Genomic DNA, 12,197 nt, shown 5'->3' on the forward strand with positions numbered 1-12,197 from the left:
TAGCCTTGTCTTGTCGCTTTAAGGAAGTACTCCTAATGTCATCTCATTATGTGTAGAAAAAGACACCTGTCCACAGAATCTGTCTCTTCCATTCCAACCTCTCCACCACCATGGGCAAGACCAAAGAGCCGTCTTAGGATGTCAGGGACAAGATTGGAGACCTGCACAAGGCTTGAATGGGCTGCAAGACCATCAGCAAAAAGCTTGGTGAGAAGGAGACAACTGTTGGTCCCATTATTTGGAAATGGAACAAATACAAAATAACCATCAATCGCCCTCAGTCTGGAGCTCCATGCGAGATCTCGCCTCATGGGGTAAGGATGATCAAGAGAAAAGTGAGGGATCAGCCCAGAACTACACGAGAGGAGCTTGTTAATGAGCTCAAGGCAGTTGGGACCACAGTCACCAAGCAAACCATTGTCAACACCCTGGATTGAAATCCTGCAGCGCAGGCAATGTCCCACTGCTCAATGGACATCTAAATGATTGAAGTGCTGTGGTCAGATGAGACCAAAATTGAGCTCTTTGGCATCAACTCAACCTGCCATGTTTGGAGGGAGAGAAATGCTGATTATGACCCCAAGAACACCATCCCTACCGTCAAGCACAGAGGTAGAAACCGTATTGAGGGGCTGATGGATGGTGCCATGTACCATCAAATCTTGGATGAGAACCTCCTTCCCTCAGCCAGAACACTGAAGATGGGTCATGGATGGGTCTTCCAGCATGACAATGACCCAAAACATACCACCAAGGCAACAAAGGAGTGGCTCAGGAAGCACATTAAGGTCTTTGAGTGGCCTAGCCAGTCTTCAGACCTTAATCCAAGAAAATCCGTGGAGGGAGCTGAAACTTTGAGTTGCTTAACGACAGCTAAAGCCTAGTTCACACTACGTGATTTTAAGCCCGATTTAAGCCCGATTTGCAAATCGTTGAGTCGCCGACAAGTCAGGGTGTTATCGCGTGCAAATCACGGGCGATTAGCGGACGATTAACGCTCGCCAATCAGTTAGTGTGAAAGAGCCAACAACGCATCAAAGACAGCTCGCAGACAGCTCGCAGACAGGTCACCGAGCTCAGAAAAATATCTAGCATGCTAGATATCTCGAGCAGCCGCGCGACTCAATCTCAGTGATGTCATGAGTACAGCCAATCATAGCAACGCATGGGTTGAGGACACCTGGTAAATCTTACTTTTTCTTTTTTGCATTTTTTTTTCTCAGAGCAGATCGTCGAGCAAACAGTGTGCAGCTCTAGTTTCTGTCTGACGTCCATATTCGCGTGTTGTGTTCTCTGTAGTTTCGCGTCATTTCTGGTTCGTTTTATTGCGTGGTTTTTCGTTACAAAACATGGTTTCTAGACCAGATAGAATCGTGTTGTTGTCAACTCGTTATTTTGTTTGATTATTTTCAGGATTTAGACCGTATTATAGTACTGAAACAGCTCTCATTGAGTCACAATTGATATGCTCTTATCATCCGATCGTGGTTGTATCTCTATGTAGTGCGTTGTTAACTCGTGTAGTGAGTTACCTCCTGTTGTGGATCAATCACGTTGTGTTGTGTGGTGTGAACAGCTAAACAACTTGAACACTCATGATTTCACTGAGAGCAAGTCATGTAGTGTAAACTGCACAGTTCAGCCCGACATTTTAAAATCATGTAGTGTGAACTAGGCTTAAGAAAACTTAAGGATTTAGAGAGGATCCGCAAAGAGGAGTGGATCAAAGTCCCTCCTGAGATGTGTGCACATCTGGTGACCAATTATAAAAAAAAAAACATCTTACCTCTGTGCTTGCCAACAAAGTCATGTTTTACTTGGGGATCAAAAACTTTTTTACTTACTGAAATTCAAATCAATTTATAAATCAATCTTTGGATTTTTTGGTTGATATTCTGTCTCTATCCATTCAAATAAACCTACAATAAAATTGATAGACCCTTCATTTCTTTGTAAGTGGGCAAACTTACTAAATCAGCAGGGGATCAAATAATTATTTTCCCCACTGTATATGTGAATCAGAAGGGTAAGCAGGTACAGGAATGGCAAAAACCTCTCTGCTCGAAGTCTCAGAGAGGAAACTGTCAGTAAACCTCTGCATTGCAGCAGGAAGAACAGCTGATGGGGGCCGAGTGAGAGCCCGGATGGGATTCGAGTAAAAAAAGACGGATGGAGAACGACAGGAAAGAGCTGGCAGGGGAGAAAAAAGCTGGAAAAGCAAAGTAAATAGCCCTCTTTGACCACAAATGAAGCATGGAGTGCCCTGCCGGTCATGGGCCTGGCCATATGTCACTGGCCACAGCACTGGAGAGATTCCTGATCCATTTAGCCCTCCACATTTCCACATCGCTCTAAAGCTTCGGACACACACACATAGTGCTGCTGCATAAAGCGGCTTTACAGAATGCAGGAGAAATCCTGTTTGTGGCACAAAGAGAGACTTTGCCACCTTGTTCTCCGACCCTGTGGGGAAAAAGGGGGTTATTGTGCCATGTACGCATGTGGTGCGAGTATGAGAGACCGGAGAGATCATTCAATAATCGTAAGTGAAGTCTGCAACTCAGGAAACAAATCATAGCTCATTCAGGTCATTCCTCCATATCTCAGTTTGAGCATTAAATTATCCATATTATGTAGCTCAGACTCTAAAAGCGGATTGGATGAGGCATGTTCAAAGCGGTTTATGAAATATGCCGACAGACGCACACCTGGTGATCACACATCAATTGAATTCTTTATGAAAGGAATAGTTCACCCAAAAACCATAATTTTCTCATTCCAAACTTGTATTACTTTCTTTTATCAGTGGAAAACAACAGGACTGGGACTCAAAAAAAGATGATGCAAAATCAACATGAAAGTTGTTAATGAGACACCACATTTAAAGCATTTGAAACCCAATAAAATTGTTAATTGAATCTTGACATCCATCCTAGTTCTACTCGGCATGTTAATGAGAAAAGTAGCATGGATCAGCTGACTCTGAATGATCCATTCGCGAATCCAGACCAATCGAAATTCACTGATTTAATGAAGATTTTCTGCGAATAACTTAAATCACAAAGCTATCAAATTACTTGGAATATAGTCATGGACTACTTTAATTCAAACTTCAAGGGTCATTCCACCCCTGGAAAGATGAATGTGTATTTAAAATGGGTAATTTATGTAGAAGAAATGTGAAAGTATTTTTGAATTTGGAGCTTTCTAGACTGAGAAAAGACAGAAAATGTATTTTTGGCTCATGTGGATGAAAGTCAAGTCAAGTCAAGTCACATTTATTTATATAGCGCTTTTCACAATACAGATTGTATCAAAGACAACAACTCCCAGAATGCACTTGCTTCACTAGCCCTAGGAGGCCACGCCTACCAGTAACCACACAGTAGTTAAACAACAAGTCTAGGCTAGTCTAGTGAGTCTCCGTGATGAGTTTCCACAAAAATGTGTTTCGAGATCGCCCAAAATGTCCGGGATTCGGCTTTTGCGTTCAACAGTCGTCATTCATCATGTTTATTGTGGCGAGCAGGACGAGTGAGGGCCGCGGGAGAACCACGCGAGGCCGGCGGCGTGATGACCGATGAGCGTCACCTGTGAGACATAAGTTACCGGTCTCGTATCTCTCACGGAGGAGTGGGAATTTTCTTAGCAATGTTAAAACACACATCAACCGATCACTTGTTTAACGTTCATGTAAACACTACATTCAGATTCACCAATCAGAATCAATTCAGTTAGATTGAAACAAAAGCTGTGCATGTAAACAATGAATGGCGACTGCAGAAAGCAAAAGCTGAATCCCAGACATGTCCGGGTAAAACAGGACGGTAAGTTAACCCCTAAAGTTACTACTCGGCTTTCTCCACAGCACAAGAGCCTGCTAGCTTAGCTTCCAAAAAACATGGCTGACACTACTGTAATCCCAATCCGCCATTATGTATCCGTCTGTGTATTAAGTACCTTCGTCCATATTTTCAAAAAGTTTCTGTTGGTGAAATCAAACGCACTGGCACTGATCTGTGATTGGTCTGTTAGCGCATTAGGCCCAACCCCCTAGGGGCGGGTCTGAAAGGGTGGGATCTAGTGCTTGCAGTCTTTACAGAAATCCTCCTCCAACACTTTCTCCTACAATGACGTAAAATGACGATTTTTGCATCATTGTGGGAGGAAGTGAATAGGGTAAATAACAGATTTCTCTCGTCTCAGGGGAAAATGAGAGTGTTGCACGACCATTCAATAGTATAACTGGGTTGCTAACCATGGAACGCTTAATGCAAATGGATGGAGTGTCCCTTTAAAAAGCTCCAGGCGGCAATTGCATGGAAAGAATTCCATTAATTCTCTGATTCACTCAGTGACTGATTCACCTGAATGAAGTCATTCAGGTTTGGAAAGACAGAATTTTCATGTTTGGATGGTCATGTTGCTTTACAACTATAAACAGCCTACAGTTTATAAACTACAATACTGCGATTTTAATAATGAATTACATTTTTGATGAACATTTTCAAGCCACAAAAGCCTTTACCCTCCTGTGGCTTGTTGCTCAGATTCAGCAACACAACCACCAAGCCACACACTTTTCCCACCCAGACGACCCATCTAATCCAAAATATGCACAGCAATGGAGCAATAAATAATAAGGTGAGAATATCACACACCCTCTTCAGTAATAAAACCAATGTCTGTGTGTGAGGGAGAGTGAGAGAGTCGGAGACAGGGCATTGATGCTTTACAGAGGAGATTTCCCCGCTGTCCTCTTTGTCTGTCAGGGTAAATGTGATGATTTACCCTTTGAGAATATTCCCTCCTCCGTCTCGTCCCTCCACTTCAAATTCTTCGGCGCATCAATACCAACACTTTAAACCGAAGGGCGCCGTGACTCTCCTTCCTGGCGGCTACTCTTTAAAACGCTACTCGCTGATATTGAGCTAAATGTGAAGCGCCAATATTCTCCTATGCCGTCTCTCTCTCTCTCGCCTTCTCAGCAGAAAGCTAAAAAGCTCGCAAAGGAGCCCTAGAAAGCCACTGAGGCGTGCCGGCCAAGAGAAACAGCGCAGCGAAAGTTGGCAAAACGCTGCGTTTCAGAGCAGACGAAGCAGTTAGCGCCCGTGAACCCAGACGCGTTTGCCCACGGCGGGGGTTAAACCCGGGGCGGAGGGAGAGCGCTAACCCCGCTCTTTTATCTCCCGCCGGCAGCATGTTGGGATCATGAAGTTCGTTCAGATGCATCGATCGGCGGGTCGAGCCCCCCACCGTGTGCTCGGCACCCTCGCAAGCCTCTGTAAACACTTAAATCCAGCCGATCAATGCGTCTCATTCAACCTGCGGCATTGAGAATCCCAAACGCACACACACATATTCACATGGCCCGCAAACAAATTAGAGATTGAAAGGGCCTGCAGAATGACACGAAAGCGCGGGTATGAAAAATCAGCTTTTCGCTAAATGAGCTTTGCGGAGAAACAGAGGGATGAGGAAAAGACAGAGAGAGTGGTGGGCGAGGTAGACAGCCGGGGGAGAAAAAGAGAAATCGATTGGTGATCCAGGTAATCTGTGGGTATGTCCTGGTGTTTGCACTGGTGACATTGCAGCAGCGGCACACCAGAGAGATCAATGAGCCTCCTATTGTTCTTCTGTAATCCTTAACTATCCATAAGTAATTAACCTTCACATGAGAGGACAGGAAATAAATAAGGAAGGGAGGGGAAAGCTGCCGGGTGGAGGGAGAATGGCAATGAGGACAAGAGCCGGAGAGCCTATTTCCCTAGCTATCGGTCTTTCTCCATCTGTCTGTCTGTCTATCTCTAATACGCACATCTATCTATCATCTATTGCTCCAAGACAGCGGATAGACCGATAGATAGAACAGTCAAACGATACATAGAGCGATAGACAGAATATCAGACACATGGAATGATCTGTTTATCCATCTCTCCCCATCTGTCTGCTCTCCCCTCCGTCTGATTCAAACTGTCGTCTTCTTTCCATTTCCCTTTCTTTCTGTCTGTCTGTCACTCTCTCCCTCTTTCACCATTTCTCTCTCTCACCCACTGTCTATCGTTCAGATTTTCTTTCAAAGATAATTGATATTCTGTATTTTTGTGTTTGACATTTTCAACAGGATATTGTCAGTTTGTTTACACTTATAGAACCATTTTTCACCATCATCTGTCAGATACGGTCCTGTCTGCATCTCTCCGACTTTGACATATTAGCGGAGCCAACTGAAGTGATGTGCTCAGCCAAAAGGACAGATTCAGAAAGGTGAAGAATCAGTCAAGCGGACCAAGTGATCCATGTGGAAGGTTATTAAACACTTACCAACGAATTCAGAGAGGAAGACCACAAAAAAAGGGGTGACGAGGTCGTTAATGCCCTGCACGTATCCACTAGCGGGGTGACGGATGGCCCAGATGAAGAGAATCCGCTCAAACACCTGAAAAACAAGACAATTGCTTTCAATGATCATTTCATGTACAAATCATGCATCATAAGAACTGTGATTGTTGTGTAGACTTTTAGCAATTGATAGAGCAGACCAACAGGTAAATTAATTTGGATGCTTGCATTTTCTAAACGCAGCTGCATTTCCAGTGCTCTGTTCCTTGTTTATGGGTAACACAAGTGTTGTACACTTCTCTAACACCACAGCACCCCCTGCTGGTAAGCATTCAATGACACAAAGCTCAGCTGGCTGCAAGCAACCCATCCATCCAGAACAGTTAATATCATCAGCGGATTTACTGATTTTTTTTTCTTTTTTTAAGAATTATAACAAGACAGATTATGCATCTGGGAAAAAAATTGACAAAAAGTTTGAGTGAAAGAGCTCAACACTGGTAAACTTGAAACTTTCAGTTCAGCTTAAATCCAAGTTAGAACTGTAGGTTACCAAGAACAGTGCTACCTACAGTCATTGTACGAAAAATGTGTGATCAGGGAGGCACATAAGATTCTGGATGACCCAACCCACATTCAATAAGGAACTAGAGTTGTTACCCTCAGGTAAACCATTTAGGTTAAAGAGGTATAAAAACTCATTCATGGGAGCTGCCATTAAGATGCTAAACAATAACAAATGACTGTTACCTACTTGTACACTTTTTATTCCAACTGTCTTGTGCACCGTTTTCACGGTACAGTGTAATGAGGCATGTTGGTATTGTCTATACTCAGTGTATATTTTATGTGGTTTGTTGTATGCATGTGTCACAGTGACTGTAGCCCAAGACAAATTTGCGCCCTGGGGGACATTAAAGGAGTAGTTCACTTTTAAAAAAAAACTTTTGCTGATAATTTACTCACCCCCATGTCATCCAAGATATCCATGTCCTTTCTTCAGTCAAAAAGAAATTAAGGTTTTTGACGAAAACATTCCAGGATTTTTCTCCATATAATGGACTTCAATGGAAACCAAACGGTTCAAGGTCCAAAAGACACTTTCAATGCAAACTGGAAACTGTTCAAAGGGCTTTAAATGATTCCAGACGATGAATAAGGGTCTTATCAAGCGAAACGATCGCTCATTTAAAAAAAAAAAAAAAAAAAAGTTTACGTTTTATAAGCTGAAATGTTCGCCTTGCTCTGTTCTGCGATGTGCGTTCGTGACTCTCCTGTTCAAACTCGTTCATCAAAATGAACGAATCTTTTTTTCGTGTCATTTGGTTCATTCAATGAACGAAATGAACGAGTTGACTCGGGAAAAGATTAGTTCATTTTGATAAACGAGTTTGAACAGGAGAGTCACGAACGCACATCGCAGAACAGAGCAAGGCGAACATTTCAGCTTATAAAACTTAAACTTTGCTTTTTTTTTAAAATGAGCGATTGTTTCACTTGATAAGACCCTTATTCGTCGTCTGGAATCATTTAAAGCCCTTTGAACAGTTTCCAGTTTGCATTGAAACTGTCTTTTGGACCTTGAACCGTTTGGTGCCCATTGAAGTCCATTATATGGAGAAAAATCCTGGAATGTTTTCGTCAAAAACCTTAATTTCTTTTCGACTGAAGAAAGAAAGACATGGACATCTTGGATGACATGGGGGTGAGTAAATTATCAGCAAAAGTTTTTTTAAAAGTGAACTACTCCTTTAAAGTATATTTTGTCTTGATCGTTTAATTGAACAGCTTCACAAAATAACTGAACTGCAAAAAAAATATATATATTTTTACTCAAATATTTCCACAATACATATCTATAAATATTTTTTAAGTAAATTATCAAATCATGATTAATAGACACATTTTAAGGACTAAACCAAAAACTATGAATATAAACAAACCAAAAAAGTAAAAATATTCACTGATCCAGAACACTAAGTTTTTTCCTTGAGTGAATCTCTTGAAGCTTGTCTTGTTGCAGAATTTAATTGGTCATATTTCACAAAGACATTATTTACATGAAGAAAACTAGAAGAAAATGTGCTTGCTGCAATGGATTTAAACAAAGATGTACTGTCATTTATGCCAATATAAGAAGAGCTTGTCATATTACAGTAATCAGAATGTATTGAGAATCACCAGAGATAAATGGGAATTGGGAAAGAAAAGATGCATTAGATGGTAATGGTAATTTGGGGGAAATGCGTCTTAATTGTCTTGCAAACAATTGTCGCAATGGAAAAAAAAAACATTAATAGTCCTAAAAATAGGCTTACCTTTCTTTTTTTTTCTTTTGATTTCGAGGTAAAATATGACATGGCCACGATTGTGTGACTCGCTCACTTATCTATCCGATTACATTAAGTGTGTAGTGCCTGCTGTGTGACATCGGAGCGTCTGTATGACCCCGGAGGGTCTGACACAGGTGCGGTGTGCAACGATACTCAGGTGTTGGCGCCAGAGAATATCACATACCTCCTGCACCAGCGGCTGCTGGAACAAAGGAATCAAAGGGTTCGTCCTCGGGATGTCGATGTGAATCTATGGAAAGACACAGACAGGTATATTCAGGTAAACTCCAATGCACACCCACACAAACCAGTTACAGACTCGTCATAAGTACAGGTGTACTGGGGGGGAAAAAAAGTAAGAGATTAAATCAATATGCCCCAAGAGCACTAAATTGAGTTATATGTCCTTTTTCCTTTCCAGTAAATGGAGGGAAACCAAACCATCAGGGTCCAAACTGCGCAAGCTATTGATCTGGTTTCGTAACAAGCTACACACAAAACCTGCATGAATCCACTTTGAAAATGGGCAGCACTGCGTCCAGTCGCACATACAGGTGGCGACCCCTTCTCTTTCATCTAGTTCCCTTTTATTTTCTTCCCTCTTTCCATTTCTACTTCCATCATATGTTTGACGAAATGGCTTTGTAGTAATGCAGGTCACTCGAAGGCCACCGAAGTCCAGTTTGCTCATATTCACCGCCATTCCTCGCCCTCTCAGACTGTGACCACACTAAAAGGTCATTTAGTGTTTCTGCCCAGACAGCCAGGGGCCAGTCCAACGGTTCTGTACGACCACATAAATCCTTTTAAAGGTCTGTGTCCGATTTGTATTGCAGTAGATGAAATGAGGGGCTGGGAGCCAGCAAGCCCTGAGGAACCGGACAAGAGAAGAGAGAAGGGAGGGCATAGCAATCGACTACCAGTCCTGCACCATTAACCCTGAGTTTTACAGCCCATAAGAATATTGATCTCGGCCCCCCTCCCCTATTAATAACACACAGAACAAAATCGGGGTGTATTACTCCTATAGCTTTCTGGAACCTCGACTCACTACAGAGTTCCTCAACAAAGTGGCGTCTGAAGGGATAGTTCGCCCAAAAATCGAATCTAACAGGTTTAAAGTCTCCTAAATATTGTTTATATGACTTGTGCAGTACATTATGAGTCTTCTGAAGTCATGTGACAGCTTTGTGGTGAGGAACAGACTAAAATTTACAATACTATTCACTGATAATCCCAATCTCTGCAGATGGGATCTGTTCGATTCATTAATGCATCATCCAGACCTCTAGGATGAAATATATGCAAGTATGAAACATAAAGCCCCTGGGCTTACAGGAATAAAGGTTGTTTGCTCAAACTCTGCAAGGATTGATGAGTGAATTAAGATCATTGTGCCTCTGAGTTAAGACAAGTAACCCCAGGTTGCTCCAAAGGGGATTGTTCTAGTAATGCTTAATGCACAACAAGTTAAAAATAATTAGCAGTGATGTGCCAACTAATATGAACTCATGATCAATACATTTGTTACTGTATTAGTTCATCTTTGTTAAAGCAGCATTCTGTTATTTTTGAAATTTTGAAATTTTCCCCCTACAGTTGGGAAACAGTATTGTCTTCTACTACAGTCGTAAAATCTGTCATGTGAATGACAGTGAATACACGTGTGTATTTGTTGACGAGCGATACCCCGAACTCTGCAGAAGGAAGGAGTTCTCACATCTTGGGCAGACTCCAGTGTTGCGTGTGAGATGTCTTCATCCCAGTTACGTTGGTATATATTTCAGCATGTCTTATGAATATACTGTAGTGTCATGGGCTTTATTTTTATCAAACGTCAAAAGATCGCGTAGCTCTTGCTTACAAGCCAGCGTGCGTCTTAATAGTAACTTTAGCCTATTGGCTACTTTTTTACATAATGGATATGCTAATTCAATTCAATGTTTGTTGGTAGATAGATAATAATAGCCATGTCGTCAATATTATAATATCAAGCTACCATAGATGAATCTGCAAATTTGAAAAATCGATTTGCATTATAGCCTGAGGCAAGACACTTTCACCAGAAAAATAATTAACTTAACAAACATGACTATCAGCCTAAAGACATAGAGTAGTTATGCTGACCGAATATTTTGTCCGTCTAATCATGTATTATTTACTTGCATGAATGTAGCCCCTACCAAACTCAGTAATCAGTAAACTTTCACGTCTCGAGCTGGTGCAAGCAGTGTTTTTTTTTAAAAGTTTATATATATATATATATATATATATATACATACTATATATTATAATAGAAAAATGGTCATATTTCACAATATTACTGTTTTTACTGTATTTTGATCCAATTAATGTATCATTGGTGGGCAAAGGAAACTTATCAAAAACACACATACACACACACACACACACACAAAAAAAAAATCTAACAAACCAAAAACATTTAATTGTTTTTCAGGGTTTTTCAAAATCAACTAGTCTGTCTTAAAGGGATAGTTCAGCCAAAAATGGAAATTCTATCACCAATTACTCTTCCAAACTCTTGTAAGACTTTCTTTCTTCCGTGGAACATAGAAGACATTATGGAATGTTGGCAACCAATAACAACAGAATGTTGGTAACCAAACTGAATTGAACTGAACGTTTCTCCATGCAATGGAAGTCAATGGGAACCAAAAACCATTTGGTTACCAACATTCTTCAAAATTCTTCTTTTGTTCCACAGAAGACAGAAAGTCATTAAGGTTTGATTACATGAGGGTGTGTACATGATGACAGAATATTTATTTCTGGGTGAACTTTACTTCCCTTTAAGGAAGCCCTGCAAACTCCCTTCACAAGAAACAAACCAGATGTGTTTTTGAGGGATGTATGGACACTAAGAGTAGCTAGCCCTTTAACAGCAAAATTATCTGGTATTTCACAATAAACTTTGGAATTTAAAGACATACAGTAATGTCCATAATCTTACAAATATTGCATTTTACAAGATCCTTTTCCACTGAACTGGACATCTTGCAAAAGGGTGAAATCAGCATACACCTGTGTATTATGATAACTGGATTTAAACAGGGTTGCTTTCAACAAAATGTCTGAGGGCGGCATGTCTGACATGCTGTCGATTAGCACAGACAATGCATTTCCTGTCTAAATGCACCAGGGGATGAGTAAAAATACTGTCTGTAGTAATTGACACAATGATGTGGTACATTAAACATAATAGTGTACACATTCCTCCAAACTCCAAAATGTTTCAGCAAAACTGCTCCCAAAACACTCTTAAACATCTACATCCCCATATGTCAAGATCTCAAAAAACATGTCAATCTTTGAATATTTAAAATGTTCTTCAGAATAATAACAGAATTGTGTTAAATTGTCTCTTAATTATGTAACGCCGTTTCAAGTATTCTGTGACTCAAGCCAGCTTTGTAAGCAACACTTGTTTTCCAGTGGACTGATCAAGGTATTAATCATGGAAATTATGCAAAAGTCAGAACGGTCAATTTCAACCAACTCTAC

General features: G+C 40.9%; 1 protein-coding gene across 3 annotated transcripts in view; it reads right to left on the reverse strand.

Annotated features, from left to right (window-relative positions):
• The window catches only part of tbc1d22b (TBC1 domain family, member 22B), a 51,537-nt gene that overhangs the window by 20,748 nt on the left and 18,592 nt on the right, over positions 1-12,197 (reverse strand). For all 3 annotated transcript variants that reach the window (XM_089119821.1, XM_039665401.2, XM_039665410.2), the window contains 2 exons: positions 8,860-8,925; positions 6,325-6,439 (listed from right to left, as the gene is read on the reverse strand). In XM_089119821.1, the coding sequence (XP_088975947.1) occupies positions 6,325-6,439; positions 8,860-8,925 (181 nt within the window). The remainder of the gene's footprint in view (positions 1-6,324; positions 6,440-8,859; positions 8,926-12,197) is intronic.

Source organism: Pimephales promelas, chromosome 14 (assembly GCF_988280905.1).
Source record: "Pimephales promelas chromosome 14, fPimPro1.hap1.1, whole genome shotgun sequence".
Taxonomy (NCBI): Eukaryota; Metazoa; Chordata; class Actinopteri; order Cypriniformes; family Leuciscidae; genus Pimephales; species Pimephales promelas.